Consider the following 16,636-nt stretch of genomic DNA (forward strand, 5'->3'; position numbering starts at 1 on the left):
GAACTTCAGTTATTTTAGCATTAAAGAAGATGTTCTAGAATTGAAAGGATAGCTTTCAGATGGCATTACAAGTTAAAAGCAAACATAATTCAAGTACAAAATTGTAAACTCTTTAAGCTAGGATAGATGATAGAGTACTTTACCTAAATTGACAAATATAAACTAGAGGTTATAAATGTATATCATACTTTATAATTTGCATAATTGATTTAATTTGTTCAACTTCTGTCTGAGAGAAAAGTGCCTTTTTAGTTGGACAAAAAGAGGGAAATGTAGTGGGTTTGTCTTAAATGCTACTTGTATTCTAATTTTAATTTGCGTCTCCAAAATTGTTTGCAGAAGAGACTATGAATGGAAGACACTCAGGGATCCTGTCTCCAGATAATTCTGACTGGTGAATAATGATGCCAGCAGTCAGTATCTGGGGAGAAGAGACATAGTTGGGGTTTAGGTTTCCCAGGCTAGGGACCATGAGGAAAGAGAGAGGAGAAATGCCAGGACAGGACGGTTTGGCGGAGAGGAGAGATGCCAAGCCTTAGAGGAATACAGACAGAGGAATGGCTGCCATGTAAACGAACCATAAGAGCATGGCCCAGGCTGCAGCCCAGTTGGACAGCCCTCTGAGTCCAGAGCAGAGCAGCCAAGATAGAACATGGAATTAGTAAGTAATAACTCGGGATTAACTAAATGGAGTTTAAGCAGCAGCCCAGCTATTGAGCTCATTAAGGCATATTAAATTATAAAGACTGTGTGTGTGCATCTTTCATTTGGTAATATAAACCATTGAGGCGGGTAGCACACTGCTGCTGGGATTTATTTAATAAATATTTAATTTGAACAGAAACACTATTACAAAGCTTGATTTTTAGTGCCCATTTGTGACAAGACTGTAGATGAGATCGTTAAGATTCAAAAAGAAGGACAAAATTCCTTCTTAATTAATACTGTTCTTTGACAGTTGCTATTAATATAATTAGATACAATGTACTTTATGTATATTTTATAAGACTTACTTCTTTAACTATACCCACAACAATTTTAGGAATATGGTACTATGCATTATATTTTCTAAATTCAAACACACTATATTACCCTTTTAAGACAATCCTGCTTTTCTCAGAAAACTGATAATAGCATTAATTTGCAAAGGCTTTGTTTGAAAAACAAAAAAGTTTATGATACCTGATTTCTACATGTTTTTATTTAGTTACTTCAATGTCTATATTCTTATTTCTTTAACCATCAGCGTACTTTATTGTAATCTCTCCTACTTGTAACTATTTGGCCATCTCAGATAGAACTTCCCTTCACTTTTTAGTCTATATTCATTTTTATTCTTTCTTCTTTCATTTAAATGCTTCCCTATGCCTTAGTTATTTTCATCAAATGATTAAAAATTACCTCCTGATTCATAAGATATATGGATAAATTTTTTAGGGTGGGGGTACCAGCTCTCCCCTCCTCCCGTTTGATGTGGGTGTCCTCTTCCCTTCCTTCCAGCCTCAGTGGTCTAGGATCCCCCATTCTTCCACAGGAACAAGGCGTTCCACCCCACTGATATCTACATCCTTTCCATATGTTTGACAGGAGTATAAGTTCCTGGGAGCTCTAATATTTTAGATGGATGGACAGGGTCCCCCCATCCTGTAAGCATCTTAATCTGTATCAATAACATTCTGGCAGAGGCTCTCAGGTGATATTCATATCAGGTTCCTGTTGGTAAGCACTTCTTGGCATCAGAAATAGTGTCTGGGTTTAGTGTCTGCAGATGGGATAGATCCCTAGGTGGGGTAGTCTCTGGATGGCTTTTCCTTCAGTCTCTGCACCATTCTTTGTACCTACATTTCCTTTTGACAGGAGTAATTCTGGCTTAATATTTTTTAGATGGATGGACAGCCCCATCCCTCAAATGGGGCCCGTACTTAACCTCTGGATATGGTCTCTATAAGTTCTCTCTCCCCTTTGGGGGGTATTTTTGGTTATTTTCATTTCTTTTGGGTCCTGGGAACCTCTTGGATCCCTGGCATCTGGGACTTTCTAGTGGCTACCCACAGTTCCCCACTGCCCACTGCTACATGTTTCTATTCAGTTTCCTGACTCTCTGTACTTCTGTCCTTTCTAATACCAGATGCTGCCCCCCCTTTATCCCTTCCCCTTCTATCTCCTTCCCAGGTCCCTCTCTGCCTCTACCTCTTGTGATTGTTTTGCTCCCTGTTCTATGTAGGATTGAAGCATCTACACATTGGTCTTCTTTCTTCTTAAGCTCCATATGTTTTGTGTGTGGTATCATGATGATTATGAGCTACTTTCTCTTCAGTGCTTTAAAGTGCTGAATTATATGACTTTCCTGAATACAAAAATTTGGAGGGATTGTTTCTGCTATGTCTAAGATATACCTAGACTTTTATGTTTAATTTAGTATATAATTTCAACACCTTCTTCAAAATAACCACGCTACACAATCTGAGTTGTTCCTATTTTCCTATTGAGCCTAAAGGCCAATAAATACTTCTGTCTGAAGTCCACCACAGGAAATCTGGCTCTCCAAATATTGGAATAGCTTCTTCAGCAAGTTTTCAAGAATAGCAGTCATAGTGCACTCAACCCGTGACCAATGACCACAGTAATATCCTGATAATGTGGCAAAAAAGCAATAGGCCTTCAAACTTCAAGAATCCTATATGTTTGAATGTTCTGAGGGGCAGAGGTATATATGTGCTAAGTTTGTCTCTTGGTCTAGCTTGGTGTCCTCAAAATGTGTGTTTAAAATCAAAAGACTTTTTAAAGGATTTGCCTTAGAAATGCTTGTTGAGCACAGATTTTAGGTATCTTGATATGTTCTTATTTAACCTATAAACATTGGTAGTCAATTCTTGGTCATTAGTAGTCAGTAATTTTAAAAAGACAAAATTAGCATGATATTTTATTTAGAGTATTATTATCTTAGTATTATTTACCATTCTATATAACATTAATAAACATACTCAATGTGTTTTTGTAGTTTAGTGTTTGAGAAACTGAGGTAAAAGTTGGTTAATCACCTTAAAAATTCAGACAATAAGTCTAGAAATAGAAAGTCTACTTTGATTATCTTTCCAGTAGGCACTATGAAGGGTATTAATTAAGTCATGGCACAGGAACAAACTAGAGAAAGTACAGGCAAGGAAAAGTGTGGAAAAACTTGAAAATATGGGCAGGGAAAAGTACAGAAAGTATATTCAATCTAGGTATAGATTGACTAGGTAGGTATTTCAATCAAGAACTGGAGATTTGTCAATTACTGGTTATATGTGTGATGAAATATACAGGAAGAAGGTATCACAATACTGTGAGATCTCAACACTACCCAAAGAACTACAGGCAACTAAAATGCTGAGGATGGAAGAAATGGTCGCACCCAGGGAACACTATTTCTAGTATACCACCTGGTTATCTAAGACCAAAGATTATCCTTGAAAATAATATACAACCTGGTTATCTAAGACCAATGATCAGCCCTGAAAACATACATACATGTAACATTCTGCAGAGAAGGTTTTACTTAAGGATATATATGTTTATAAACATACATATATACATATAAGAACAATTATTGAGGTAATATTTTCTATGAATTTAAAAGAGATCATTAAAGGAGGGTTTGAGGTAATGAACCCAAAAGGAGAAACGGTATAATTATACTATACTTTCAAAAAAATAAAAGAAAGAATAGTAATGATTCATAATGTATTAGTACATTTTATAATATGAATGAAACTCATAGGCATACTTAAGTAAAAGAAGCAGGAAATGATAAACTTGCAGTCTGCAAAACTTAATTAGTGTGAAATGCCTGTAAAAGGGAAAATTGTGTGATGAATGAGAATCAGGATTAGGAACCTTCTCAGATAAATGTTCAGAAATTTATTGGTTATGATGAGTGCAAAATTGGATAAATTTACTAAAAATCATTGAGTATATTTAAGACAAATGAAGTATATAGCATATATAAATATGCCTCAATAAATCTGTTTAATTTAAGACAAACATGAACTATTTTACTCATTTCCTAAGAAATTAACTGGTGGATAAAAGAAAACAAAGAATATAGTAGTCATTCTTAGAGCAATCTATTCAGTGCTCAATATTCTGATATAAATGCTCTAATAACAAGTATATAAAAACAGGATTATAAAATGAAAATAGTTTAGTTGTGAATTAGAAAATGAAAACTAGAAAGGTAAATATAACTTTTTAAATAAATTCATTTTAACTGATGTACAAAAACGAACATTTGCATGTACTGAACTCTATCATTGTACCAATGGTGACGCTTTCTTCATGTGGTATCCTCTAGTAATCACCATCCTCTCTCATGTTCTATGAGATCAATAAGTTTGCATTTCATGTATGAGAAAGATCATAAAATTCTCATATCTCTCCCCAATTATAGGTTTATTTTTTGTTTGGCTGTTCCAAAGATATTTACAAAAGATGTCATCAGACATTTTCGCAGCATAGTTTTCTCAATGAAGAACATATATAATGGCATCTAATATGCAAAGACTAATATAAAATTCCTTACCTTTACAATCCAGTTCATCAGAGCCATCTCCACAATCATTTGTACCATCACACAGTTTTCCATGAGGAATACAGCGACGATTGTAGCAAGGTTTAAACCCACTTCGGCAACTTCGGTTTTCTTATGAATAAAATTGAAAATTGTTGTTAGAGATTTTATAGCAATATTTCTAGTTGGTAAAGATCATGAATAAAATTTATCTCCTAACTGATTGAATCTCAATCCAAAAAGCTGATCTATACTATAAATAAATCTCTGAGTTACAGTGTCCCCCAGTTTCCAAGGAAAAGAAGTTAATTCACTTGAGTCTTTGTGACCTGGTGTTTTGTAAGTAGGAATTATCTACATAACTACTAGGGTTATATCTACTTATTGTTTCTCACACTTCTCACATATTCCATAGAAATAAACATATAATGTATAATCAGCTTAGAAGGAATATCTCAGAAGTAGTAATACATTCAACTTCTGGTTCTATGAGGGTTTTAAAAAACTTTTTAAACATTTCTTTCAGATGGTTAATTACATTATTAGTGGTGAACAAAGAAAATTTTGTCAATTTTTCTTTTCCTAATAAGTATATGTGTAAATTTTATTTTCTATCTTTTTGCTTTAGCTAAGATTTCCATCTTTGCATCCATCTATTAATTTATTGATATTGGTAAAATTTTTATAATAAAAAATGCAAAAAAAACATGTATTTCCAAATGAACTTATAAAATAATAGAAGATATATCAATAAATTGCTGTTAAATTATCTTCATAATATTCACTGAACAGAATAACATTTTCTTAAAGTGCCAATTAATCAAATAAAATATCTAATGGGGACATTTAAAATGCTATACTTCCAAAGTCATTTGATGTCACAAATGTAGCTGTTGTAATGCTAACATTAAAAGATGCCAATCTAGTTGATTTAAAATAAAATAGTATACAAATAAGTCCAAATTATATATCTCAGGTCATTATGAAAGCAAGTATAAAATAAATCCAGAATTATATGAAGGAAAGTAATGACAAAAAGCATAACAGAAATGATAGAAACAGAGACAGGAAAAATATAAAATAAACCTAAAAAAATGGTTAACATGTGGAGTGTAAAGGAATTCTACTCAATAGCAAAATCAAAAAAACAATATAACCTTGAAACAGCCAATAGGTCTAAATTAACATTTTCCAAGAGAAAACATCCAGTCAAAAAGTATATGAAAAATAGAAACCTAGGCCAAACCACTATGAAATATCATATAATTATTTGAATGACTATCATGAAAAAATAATTAAAAGATTACAATTTCTAGCCAAAACATAGAGAAAACTAAATGCTTCTGTATTTTCAGTGCAGTCATTATAGAAAACATTATGAGTGGTATCAAAATTTGAGGAATGTAATGATCATATAAGTCAACAGTTCTACTACGTATATAGTGCAGGTTGGAAATTACCAAGGCCTAACAAAGTATGCACTAATATATTTACCACAGCACTATTCATAGTTTCCAAAACAGGAACTCAAAATGTCAATCAAGGATGAATTAGGAAAGCATGGTGTATGTATATAAAAGAATACTAAGGAGCTTTTTAAAAGACTGAAAACCTGTCATTTGTGTCAACACAGCTATATCTGCAAGGGAATCATCTGTGGTAAATAGAAAGATAGATACAGAACACCTAAAACTGTATGTTCCCATTGTATAGGAGAGTTAAGCCGCTTCTCAAGGACGTAGAAAATGCAACAGGTCTTATGAGAACAGGAGACCGATGAGGGAGATTGAGGGATGTCAAGTGGGGTAGCCTTTGGGAATACAAGTGTAATTGGATAGAAGAAATAACTTGCCACACTTTCTATTACAGCAGGGTTAATTTGGTTGACAACAATTAACTAAATGCCTCAAAACAGTGAATAGAAAGGATTTTTGAATAATCACAGCACAGTGTACAATGATTATGTTTTAGAAATCAGAATTATCTGAACTGGCCCCCCTTTTCCCTCCCCCTTCTCTCAGGAGCTGAAGGGGTTTGCAACCTCATAGGAAGAGCAACAATATCAACCAACCTGACGTCCCAAAGCTTCTAGGGACTAAACTACTAACCAAAGAGTACAAGATAGGTTAGATATGTAGCAGAGGATTGCCTTATCTGGCATCACTGGGAAGGGAGCCCTTTGGTCCTGTAGCAGCTTGATGACCCAGGATAGAGGAACAATGCTAGGGCACTGAGGCAGGAGTGGGTAGGGGTTTAGGGGAGCACCCTCATAGAGTCAGGGGGAAGGAAGGAGGGGATAACAGACTTGTGAAGGGGAAACTGTGAAGGGGATACCACCTGAAACGTAAGTAAATAAAATAACCAATAAAAATATAAAAAAGAAATTAGAATTATAAATATTAGTAAATAAATTAGTGATGCATATGTGGTCTCCAAAACCTTATGTATGTATTAAATGAGTAATTTTTAGAAAGCCTTACTAACTCTTCCCCTATATGATTGATAACTGGTTTATATAAATATAAAAATATGATGGTGTTTTTCTCAGGCTCATTTCATAGTAAATTGTAGAGAGCAGCGCGGCGAAACAAAGATGGCGCCGACATCCAGCCTTGTCTGGATGTCGGCTAATTAACATGCAGGCTTGTCCCTTGCTAGGGCGGCCATATGATAATGAGATGTAGGGCTCCCTCTAGTAAGGAACATCGGTACTGCACATGTGGTTTATGCACCAGGTGTCAGTTGACCGTTAATATGCTAATGAGGTGATTCATTCTCTGCCAATCCCTGGAGGACAAGTAGTGGGGTGATCCATGCCCCACCAATCCCTGAGATAATTAGCATACTGTTGTGTATATAAGTCGAGCGACTTTGCTGCTAAGGGTCCCTGTTCAAGAGAGCTGTAACACTAAGAGAGCTGTAACACTAAGAAGAGCTGTAACACAGTAAAGGCTTGCTCGCAGAAGAATCCGGTTGCCGCGCGTCGTTCTTGCTGGCAGGACATTGGGCGCGCGACAATAAATGTATATTTATATATTTACTATTATCCCTACTACCTTCAAACTCTATATTCAATTCCTTTTCTGTAAATTAAACACAAAACTTGAATACTTTCTGTGTAAGGCAACCAAATAAATGATATCTCTCCATCATTTTAATGGAGAATATTAGTGTGCAATGGAAAGTCACATGCTAATTGTCAAATCCTCATGTTTTTATTTACCAATTCTTTGATTTCTTGGGTGGATTTAGTGCCATGGTAAAGTTCTAAAAAATTAAGTTGAGTATAAGGTAGCAATTTAAATAGAAGATCCCCAATTTTTTCATGGCAGGGAGACCTAATGCTAATGGCCTTGTAAAGCTAAAATAAATCACACTATTTTTAATATAAATCTGGACAATTGTATAGTAAGAATTAATGGGGGATGAAGCTGTGCTGATATCTACCACAGAAAAGCCAGTCTCCTCCAGAGAATAAAATTCACGAACAGAGGACATGTGTGATACAAGATCATACTTCCTTTGGATCCTGGCTATCACAGTTTCCAAATCAAAGGACACTTGCCCTATGTTGATCCTTGAAACAAAAGTTGAATTAACAATGCTTTGACATCTATTCAACATTTTGCTAAAGAGTAAGTCTGCAATTATATAATATATTATGCAATTAATAAGCAATATTAATATTTCTGAATTATGTTTCTAGGACTATGGGCCTAAAATTAGTGATAAATATGCAGTATAAGGAAGCTTGCAAAATAGCCTCCAATTCCCTTTAATTTGCATCAAAGTGGTAGAAAATGATGAAGATGTTCTGCAGTGAGTACCATAGATGGGTAAATAATGATGTGTCTCACTTCATCAAAAACAAAGTTCGATCAATGTACTTTAGAGATCTATGTCAATGAGAGAAAATTGAGGAAATTATTCACATGAAATGAAGACAGACAAATATACCTAAAACTATAAAATTAAATAGAAATATCTTTCTGCCACATAAAAGTACTTGTTGAACACTTACCACAATAGAGCAGCTTTTCGTCTGATTTGTCCTTACAGTGTGGGATACCATCACAGGTGAGGACATAGTCAACACAGTCCCCATTTCCACACTCGAACTCAGAATAGATATTACAAGAAGAGTTTTTAGCTGAAACAACAAAAAGTAAGAATTGGAATAATAAAAATTACTTTAAATTATTATCATTGTATTACTCAAGTTTAATAAGAAAATTGAAGTACAATAGAAACATTAAAAAATGAAGAGAATAGCAATGATTTCATTTCAATAGAAATTAGCAGAAGCAGTTTCTGTCATACTTCATTTACCTCAGCAATTCTTTGGGGAGTTGGTTGTAGTGTATTTTTAGCATTGTATCATTATTTTATGTCTATTTATATATTCTGTTGATCATTTGTCGATCACATGTGTGCAGAGGAATTCAACAGTTTCAATTTGATAATTGGCACATAGGGCAGCAGTCTTGCTTCAGAAAATTTCTTCTTAAGAAAAAAACCAATTACTCAGGTGTGGTTGTTCACACTAAAACCCCAGACCATTGAATCCTGAGACATGAGGATTACAAGTTTATGGCCATTGTAGGTCATAGTAAGTTTAAGACCAATCTAAGTTGCACAGTGAGATATTGTCTCAAAAAAAGCAAACAGATACTCTCTGCATATTCTAGCAGTGCTTTGATGTATCCTTACTGGTATACATTCTTTAAACAATAAAGCATTCCCTTGAAGAGAGCATCATTTTTCAGCCATTTTCCCCAATACAATCCCTGAAAATAAAAAGCAATCTCAGCTAAGCTATGTTCCCTACTTGGTCTACTTCTAACTTGATCTTCTCCTCAATTTTCCAGTAGCCAGTTCCCTTACAGAAAAGTAGAACTGAAAACACCATACATGGCTGCTGTTTGCCTGGAAGCACCCAGAAAAGGTTTTGGAGAGGTTGGTGGAAATGGGAAAATAAATGAGACTCTAGACAGCTTTACACCTAATACTTAGAATACCATGAACCACCCTATGACACCATTGCTGTTCAAAACCTAGGATGTTTGTGGAAAATGAAGATGTGCTCACACTTCCTCCCTCCCTAACTCCTTCCCACCCTCCTTCCGACCCTTCCTAACTCCTTCCCTCCTTCCCTCCCTCCCTCCCCCTCCCTGTCTCTCTGTCTCTCTGTCTCTGTCTGTCTCTGACTTTCCCCTATGATTTGCTCTAAGTTTCTAAGTTACTAGAAACAAGCCAACAATAAAACACAAAGTACTGTTTTCTTAACTAAGTTTTGTCCTAAAAATGCAGTGTTTCCTCTGATTTTGAAGGTTTGCATTGGGAAAAATAATTTATCTTTGTACACTAGGATAGAGTCATTAGCAAAATTTTAGAAACAATGTTTTTGGGTGTGAAATGTCCTGGAGTATACTTATCACACCTTTTGTTAACTAATTATGCATTGAAATCAAGTCATATTAATTGTTCTGAATGTAATAAGAATTTATATAAAAGGTACAGTTCAATATCACAAATTTTTATCAGTTTTAGAACTTTCTGAAAAAGACAATAAAGCACCCACTAATGTTACTTGAAATTCACTGTTTTATTAGTCCTAATTTTTCTTTAATTTTAATATACGTATATAATATTTACAAATGTGTCTAAATCTTATAATTTAATTCATTCAGTTAAATTCATTCAATGCAGTATTTACTAAGTCTTTCCTCATTTTGGAATGAACTTCTGTTACAAGCCAAAGTAAACTATTTCAGAGGAAGTAAAATAGAATTTAAACTTCTGTTTAAGGGCAAAATATTACGATTTTGCTAATACTTCTGGAAAGATTATCTTAGATTATGAAATGAACAAAATTTAGACTGGTCTACTAGCAGTTCTAACTTACCTTATTGGCTTTGTGCACAACTCATAGATATTAATGTTTCAAATTAAACATTTCTATTATAGAAAATGTCTATATTTAGGGATTATACTAATTATTTTTTCAGGTTATCATAAAGGTACATAGAGACATAAAAATAAGGCAAATAGGTAGATATAGATAGAAATGTTTGTAAATATATATATGTGTATATGTATAGCTTTTGAATTTTTATTATTTTCATTTTTATAAGATTTATATAAAATTTATAATGTTTCCCTTCACCTTTTCTCTCAACAAACCCTCCTACAATCCTCTCCTTGCTCTCTTTCAAATTCATGGCCTCTTTTCATTTTATATATATATATATATGTCTTTATATATTTATATATATATTATATATAAATATATATTATATATTATAGAAACACAATTTTCTCAGTGTATAATTTTTTATATGTATGTTTTCTGTGATAATAGGTTTTTATCATCTTGATATATTTAGAGTAACCTCAGGATAGAGGATCTCAACTGAAGGAGTGCACAAATCAGAATAGCCTCTGGGCCTAATTGTGAGATATTTTTCTTGACTGATGTAAGCAGGCTCAGCTCAGTATGGACGGGGCCAACCCTGTGACCTTGCTCCTGGTTTGTGTAAGAAACACAAATGGGCAAGTCAGAAGCAGCATCCCTCTACTGCTTTTGCTTCAGGTTCTGCTTGAATTCCTGTTCCGACTTTCCTCAATGATGGACAGTAAGTTATGGTATAAAATGAATCACTTTTCTCCCAATGATGCTTTCAGTCAGTCAGTGTTTTATTACAGCAACAGAATGAAAATAGAATATATGTATAATGCAAAATAATTTTTGTCCAAGCAGAAATCACACTCATGTATGCATTTGGTACATAACACTGAACACTTTCTGCTTCTGTCTATTTTCAGGTTTGCCTTTCCTCACATTTTCTTACATGATGAATGTTTTATTGAAGCATGCTTGCCCTTCCTATTTCCAATGGATCCACAACACTGACAATGTCGTGGGAGATGTAAATACCTGTATAGTTTGCCAACAGTGAGAACATTTTTTTTCCTCATTTACCCTCGTGCATGTGTCAGTAAATGACAGTGGCCACAAACATTCAGGAACAGTGTTAGCAAGTATTTATCGGAAATATTCTGGCTTCTCATCAACGGGTTGACAAGAAGAAGGCAGAAGCCACTTTGTGGTTTTGCAAATGGACAAAAGGATTTCAAAACAAATACATAATTGATAGAAAATGCCTCCACAGCGATTTGTCCCCCTTCAGGAGCCCAGTGCCACACTTCAGTTCCATACCACTGCAATTCTGTATGCTTAAAATATTTTTCTGGTTTGGCGCTTCAACTCCCCAAGCAGAGAGGCAGGTAGCTTCTTTGGGGCAGTTACACATAAGCTTTTGTTGTTGTTGTTGTTGTTGTTGTTGTTGTTGTTGTTGTTGTTGTTGTTATTGTTGCAACAGGTCCACACTGCATACTGTACACTCCCCTACCTCTCTCTATCCATGCCACTGCATGAACCCTGCCATACAGTGTGACCTCGGAGAGAAATATGATTGATTCTAATGTATGACTGATGCTCCATGTGTGCACATGGCATCAGGCCCTGATCATTATTAGTACTTAACCCACAAAGGCAGACTGAAATGTAATTCAGGTCGTTGTGTGATCAATTCAGAGAAATGTAGGCAACAGAGAGATCTGGGGATTTGAGACACACTCTATTGAAAGTGTTTATCTGCATGAAAATGACCTGAGTAGTAGCAGCATCCTCTCCATTGTTCTGACACAGTCTTACAGAAAATCAAATTTTTATTTTTTACTAAGATGTGCCCTTGTTTGTAATACAAGTCCGCAGAACAAAAAGGCACATAGAAAATATAAGAAAGGATCCTCCTGGTAAACCAGGGACAAAGAAGTATGAAGATAAAGATGAAAATACTTATTTTTCACGATGTAAACACATCTTCTTTTGTTAATTTCCTAACATAAATGATAAAAGAAGAGAATACAAATTAGGGAAAAAATGTGTCAAAACTGGCACATTTTGAAAATGAGTTCACCGATTTCCAACGAGATGTTTCATTTTCCACCTTCGTTACATGCGAAGTTTCAGTGTTAAAAGGAAATTAACCTTTTTTATGTTGCTTACTAATTTTTCATGGCAATATTGAAACACTTGAACCATTATTTATTTTGGAAATTTTGCTGTTAATAAGGGTGTATTGTAATGGTACTAATTAAAGACTGCAATGCCTTTGGGAGGAATAAACATTGTGCAAGGCTGGAATGTTACATTCTTAATTAACAGTTTGGAAATGATTACAAATAAGCAGTGTGAGAAACTTCCTCTCATTTACATACTGCCTTAGCCTAGGAAGGGGCTTGCTGCATGGCTGCTGATCTTCTGCATGGTTTCTAGTTTATTTCAGCTGTAATTAATTTCATAATTGCAAGCGTCTCAGAGCCACAGCTATAATTTGGCAGAAGATCTTGTATGCAGGAACTTTTGAGGCTGTTTCTAACACAGTCAGGCCCTCAGTCCCAGGGACTTGTAAGTTATTATCTTGGATACTGTTACTAACCACATGAAGATAAGAGCTGGATTCTTTAATAAACAGGAAAAAAAAGCCTGAAATCCACTGCAATACAATGCAATATTATATTTTCAATATATTTTAAGCATATTCCATAGATTTTCCTTACTTACTCACACATCTGTTGCTAGCCAGCAATGTTCTGTCCCCTCTACAGGAACAATTCACTCTTCCATCTGGCGTTAGAAGGCAGAGGTCATGGCAACCTCCATTTAGTAATGCACAAGGAGAGAGTTCACCTGCAATGAAGAGGCCTGCGGGTAATACTTTGTAATGAATACACAGTCCCCATTAATTATAAGTAACCAGTAAACAGGTGAGCTGATTCAACCTCTAGGACACCCAGGACTTTGGAGGATGTCGTGGCATTATAAAAGGGTTTTCTACTGAACAATTCTGTATTACAACAACTGCAGCACTTATAAAACCAGATGCAAATCTGCCAAGAAGATAATTTTTGCACAAGAATGTTAGCCTTTACTTTCAAAGATAATGAGGACTAAAGAACACAGTACAATGTTATAAGTAATTAAAAGAAAAATTGTTCTTTTGGTGACCAGTTGAATTCTGTAGAAGTTATTTAAATATTTCAGCATATTGATACATTATACATTAAATACTCAAGTTCTGAATATTACCTCCCAGTTGGTAAGATCACAAAGTGTGATCTTCATTAAAGAGAAAAAATTTGACAGGTTGTAGAGTTAGGAAATATTTCCTATTACAACTTACAGCTATTGGTGTCATTAGCAACAGCTATGATTCCCATTGGCTGATGTGGAATATCTGAACGAAGAACTTTGGTTTCTCCTCCAGTGTACTTGTTGGAACGCAAAATAGCTCTTCGTCCCCAGTCTGACCAGAAGATATAATTGTCATAAACTGCCAGACTAAGGAAAGTTCCTGGTCCAGACTTAACAATGACCTGAAATAAATTATAGTTTATTCAATATATAAGTGGTCAGATATTGATACTCTTTTTTTATTCCACAAAGTGAGGGATGAAAAGTGTTAATCACAGTAGGGTCCATCAAATCATAACTTCATTGAATGTCACATCATAGTATGTTATAGAATTTATTTTAACTATTTAAGTTTTCTTCAAAATATTAATAGAATAAAAAGAGGAGCAAGGGTGAATATGAAAATAACATCTACTGAACTGGAGTCCAAAAAGTATAATAAAGCAAGCAAAAGATGATAAAAGAAGAATTTCTTCTGGAAGAAATAAAATTAGTCAATTTACTTGCAAATGCCAAACTTTGTACATAAAGTTTTGATAGAAGTTGAAAATAATACTTGGATTTAATAAGAATTCAAAAAATTATACCCTGTTACTAAAAACAGGAAAACATTCTTTATAACCCTAGATCTTACATTGACTGTAATTTTAGTATAACACCTAAATGAAAAATCCACTAAAATTTTGATAATGTGCATAAACTTGAAGACATTGTTCTCCAAATCAAATTAATAAAATGGTAAAATTTTAGGAGGAAATAGTTTTATATCCTAAGTGCACAAAAGGTTTGCAAAAAGAAATCTTGGAAAAAGGAAAAGTCAATAATACAAAGATGTGTGCTAAAGATTTGGGTAAAGGGGATCCATCAGTAACAATTTGTGGGATTGCAAACTGATGCAGCCACTCTGGAAATCAGTGTGGAGAATCCCCTCAAATCCAAAATAAGTCTATCACATGGCTTAGCTATACTACTCCTCAGCATCTGCCTCAAACACTGGATGTTCTACTCCACAGATACTTGCTCCGTTGTATTCACTGCCATTCTCCTCATATCTGGTGGGAAATGAAACAACCTGAATGCCCTTCAACCGCCAAATGGATAATACATATGTATTAAAGGGTAATACAAATGCAAAATGGGACATTTCTCAGGTTTAAGACAAAATAAAATAGCAACGTTTCAAGGTAAAGGAATAAAAATAGAAATTACTATACCAAAATACCCAAAACAAACAGTGAAATACCCCCAACAAAAACGAATAAAAAAAAAAAAAAACAGATATTCTGTTCTATTTGTGGAGGCTACTTTAGGAAGGAACATATAATCCATAGAAACTACAGTAATTAGGAAATTTTAAAAAAGTTCTTGAGGTGAGAGGATGTGGAGGTAGAAAGAGCACCACAGAAGGGATTAGAACAGAGCAGAAATGGAAGAAAAGTAGAAGAGAGAAGCCTTAATATGGGATGCGGGAGAGAGGGCAATGTAGATGCTTGAAAAAGACATAGGAATCATATACTTCTATGATTGCTTAAAATTAATACACTATGTGTAATTGTATTTGTATGTATCTTTTAGATGAAGTTATGCCACGTGGGAAATAATGCTTACCTCATAATGCTATCTTTAAAAAAAATACAGAGCCCCCAGACAACATTACTGTTGTCTTTGCTTGCATCCATGAGCTAGGAGGTAAGATTCAATTGCAGAAAACGCCATAAACTGTGAGCAGAGGACTTACAGGAATTGAGCTGGATTTAACCATGAAACCTCCTTCCTGGTGATTAGCTCCATGATACGAGGGGGAACAATTTAACGTGAGAAGAAACAAAAAAATATCAGTAGTCCTTACTCAAATGGGATACCTGCAAGCTACAACATTGACCAAGAACATAAGCTGTACCCCCAAGATGCAATAATGGTACTTATGTCTTGGCACTATCCATCAGGTATCTAATTGGCCTTAAGGCCTGATCAACGAGCAGAAATTCATTTCTGGTTCTACAAACCCAGGTAACTATTTGTGGTTGATGAGGCATGTGTGTATGCTGGCGGTAGTGGAATCTTTCACTGTCATTCTCCTAAACTAGTGTTATTTCTAATTTCATTCTAAATACTTACCCTTAGACCCTCAGATGAGTGTAATTCATCCCTCTCATCGAAGGTGATTCTTGTTCTAACAGAGATCATTACGAAAATCCACAAGTGGTTAAAATGTAAAGACTAACTGGCAACATGGTTACTAATCAAGTGGATTCCCACATGATAAATCTACTACACAATCTCTATTGTGAAATAGATGAAAGATGAAAAATGGTAGGAGCAAGAGAACCAGGATGTCTGCTGTTAGCCAGCATCTTTGCATTTCAAGAAAGCTGCCCTCATAAAAATCTCAACCATAAGCTTGATTATACTAGCCTTGATCAGTAACACCAGTTGACATGCCAATGAAAATTGCAGGAGTTTTACAAGGCCCCAGCACTAGATAAAGATCTATAGGTGAGACAGAGGATATTTATTATCCAGAGAGTAACCCCCAATGTTTATCTAATCCCAAGTATTCAGCCTTAAACATGTATACTGAGTAATACCAAATAATTATAGTAGGTGGTAAAATATACGTAAACAAGTCTAAGCGACAGCAATAATAAAGGTTGGAGAAGCCATGAATTGGAGAGGGAAAAGGAATAGCATTTGAAGGGTTGGATGGCGTGAAGAGGGGGAAAATGATGTAAAAACAGTGCTTATATGTAAAATTCTCAAAAGTGAATACATTTAAAAATATTTATACCAAAATACTTGAAGAAACATAAAATGTTACAAATGTG

The 16,636-nt window shown here is 34.7% G+C and overlaps 1 protein-coding gene across 1 annotated transcript in view; it reads right to left on the bottom strand.

Moving 5' to 3' along the window:
• LOC116900103 (low-density lipoprotein receptor-related protein 1B) overlaps nt 1–14,852 on the bottom strand; it is a 274,149-nt gene extending 259,297 nt beyond the window's left edge. The window contains exons 1-5 of the mRNA XM_032901881.1: nt 14,829–14,852; nt 13,801–13,993; nt 13,182–13,307; nt 8,574–8,702; nt 4,565–4,684 (exon numbers count right to left, since the gene is read on the bottom strand). Coding sequence (XP_032757772.1) covers nt 4,565–4,684; nt 8,574–8,702; nt 13,182–13,307; nt 13,801–13,993; nt 14,829–14,852 — 592 coding nt within the window. The remainder of the gene's footprint in view (nt 1–4,564; nt 4,685–8,573; nt 8,703–13,181; nt 13,308–13,800; nt 13,994–14,828) is intronic.
• Between the last annotated feature and the right edge of the window lie 1,784 nt (nt 14,853–16,636).

Source organism: Rattus rattus, chromosome 5, assembly GCF_011064425.1.
Source record: "Rattus rattus isolate New Zealand chromosome 5, Rrattus_CSIRO_v1, whole genome shotgun sequence".
Classification (NCBI taxonomy): Eukaryota; Metazoa; Chordata; class Mammalia; order Rodentia; family Muridae; genus Rattus; species Rattus rattus.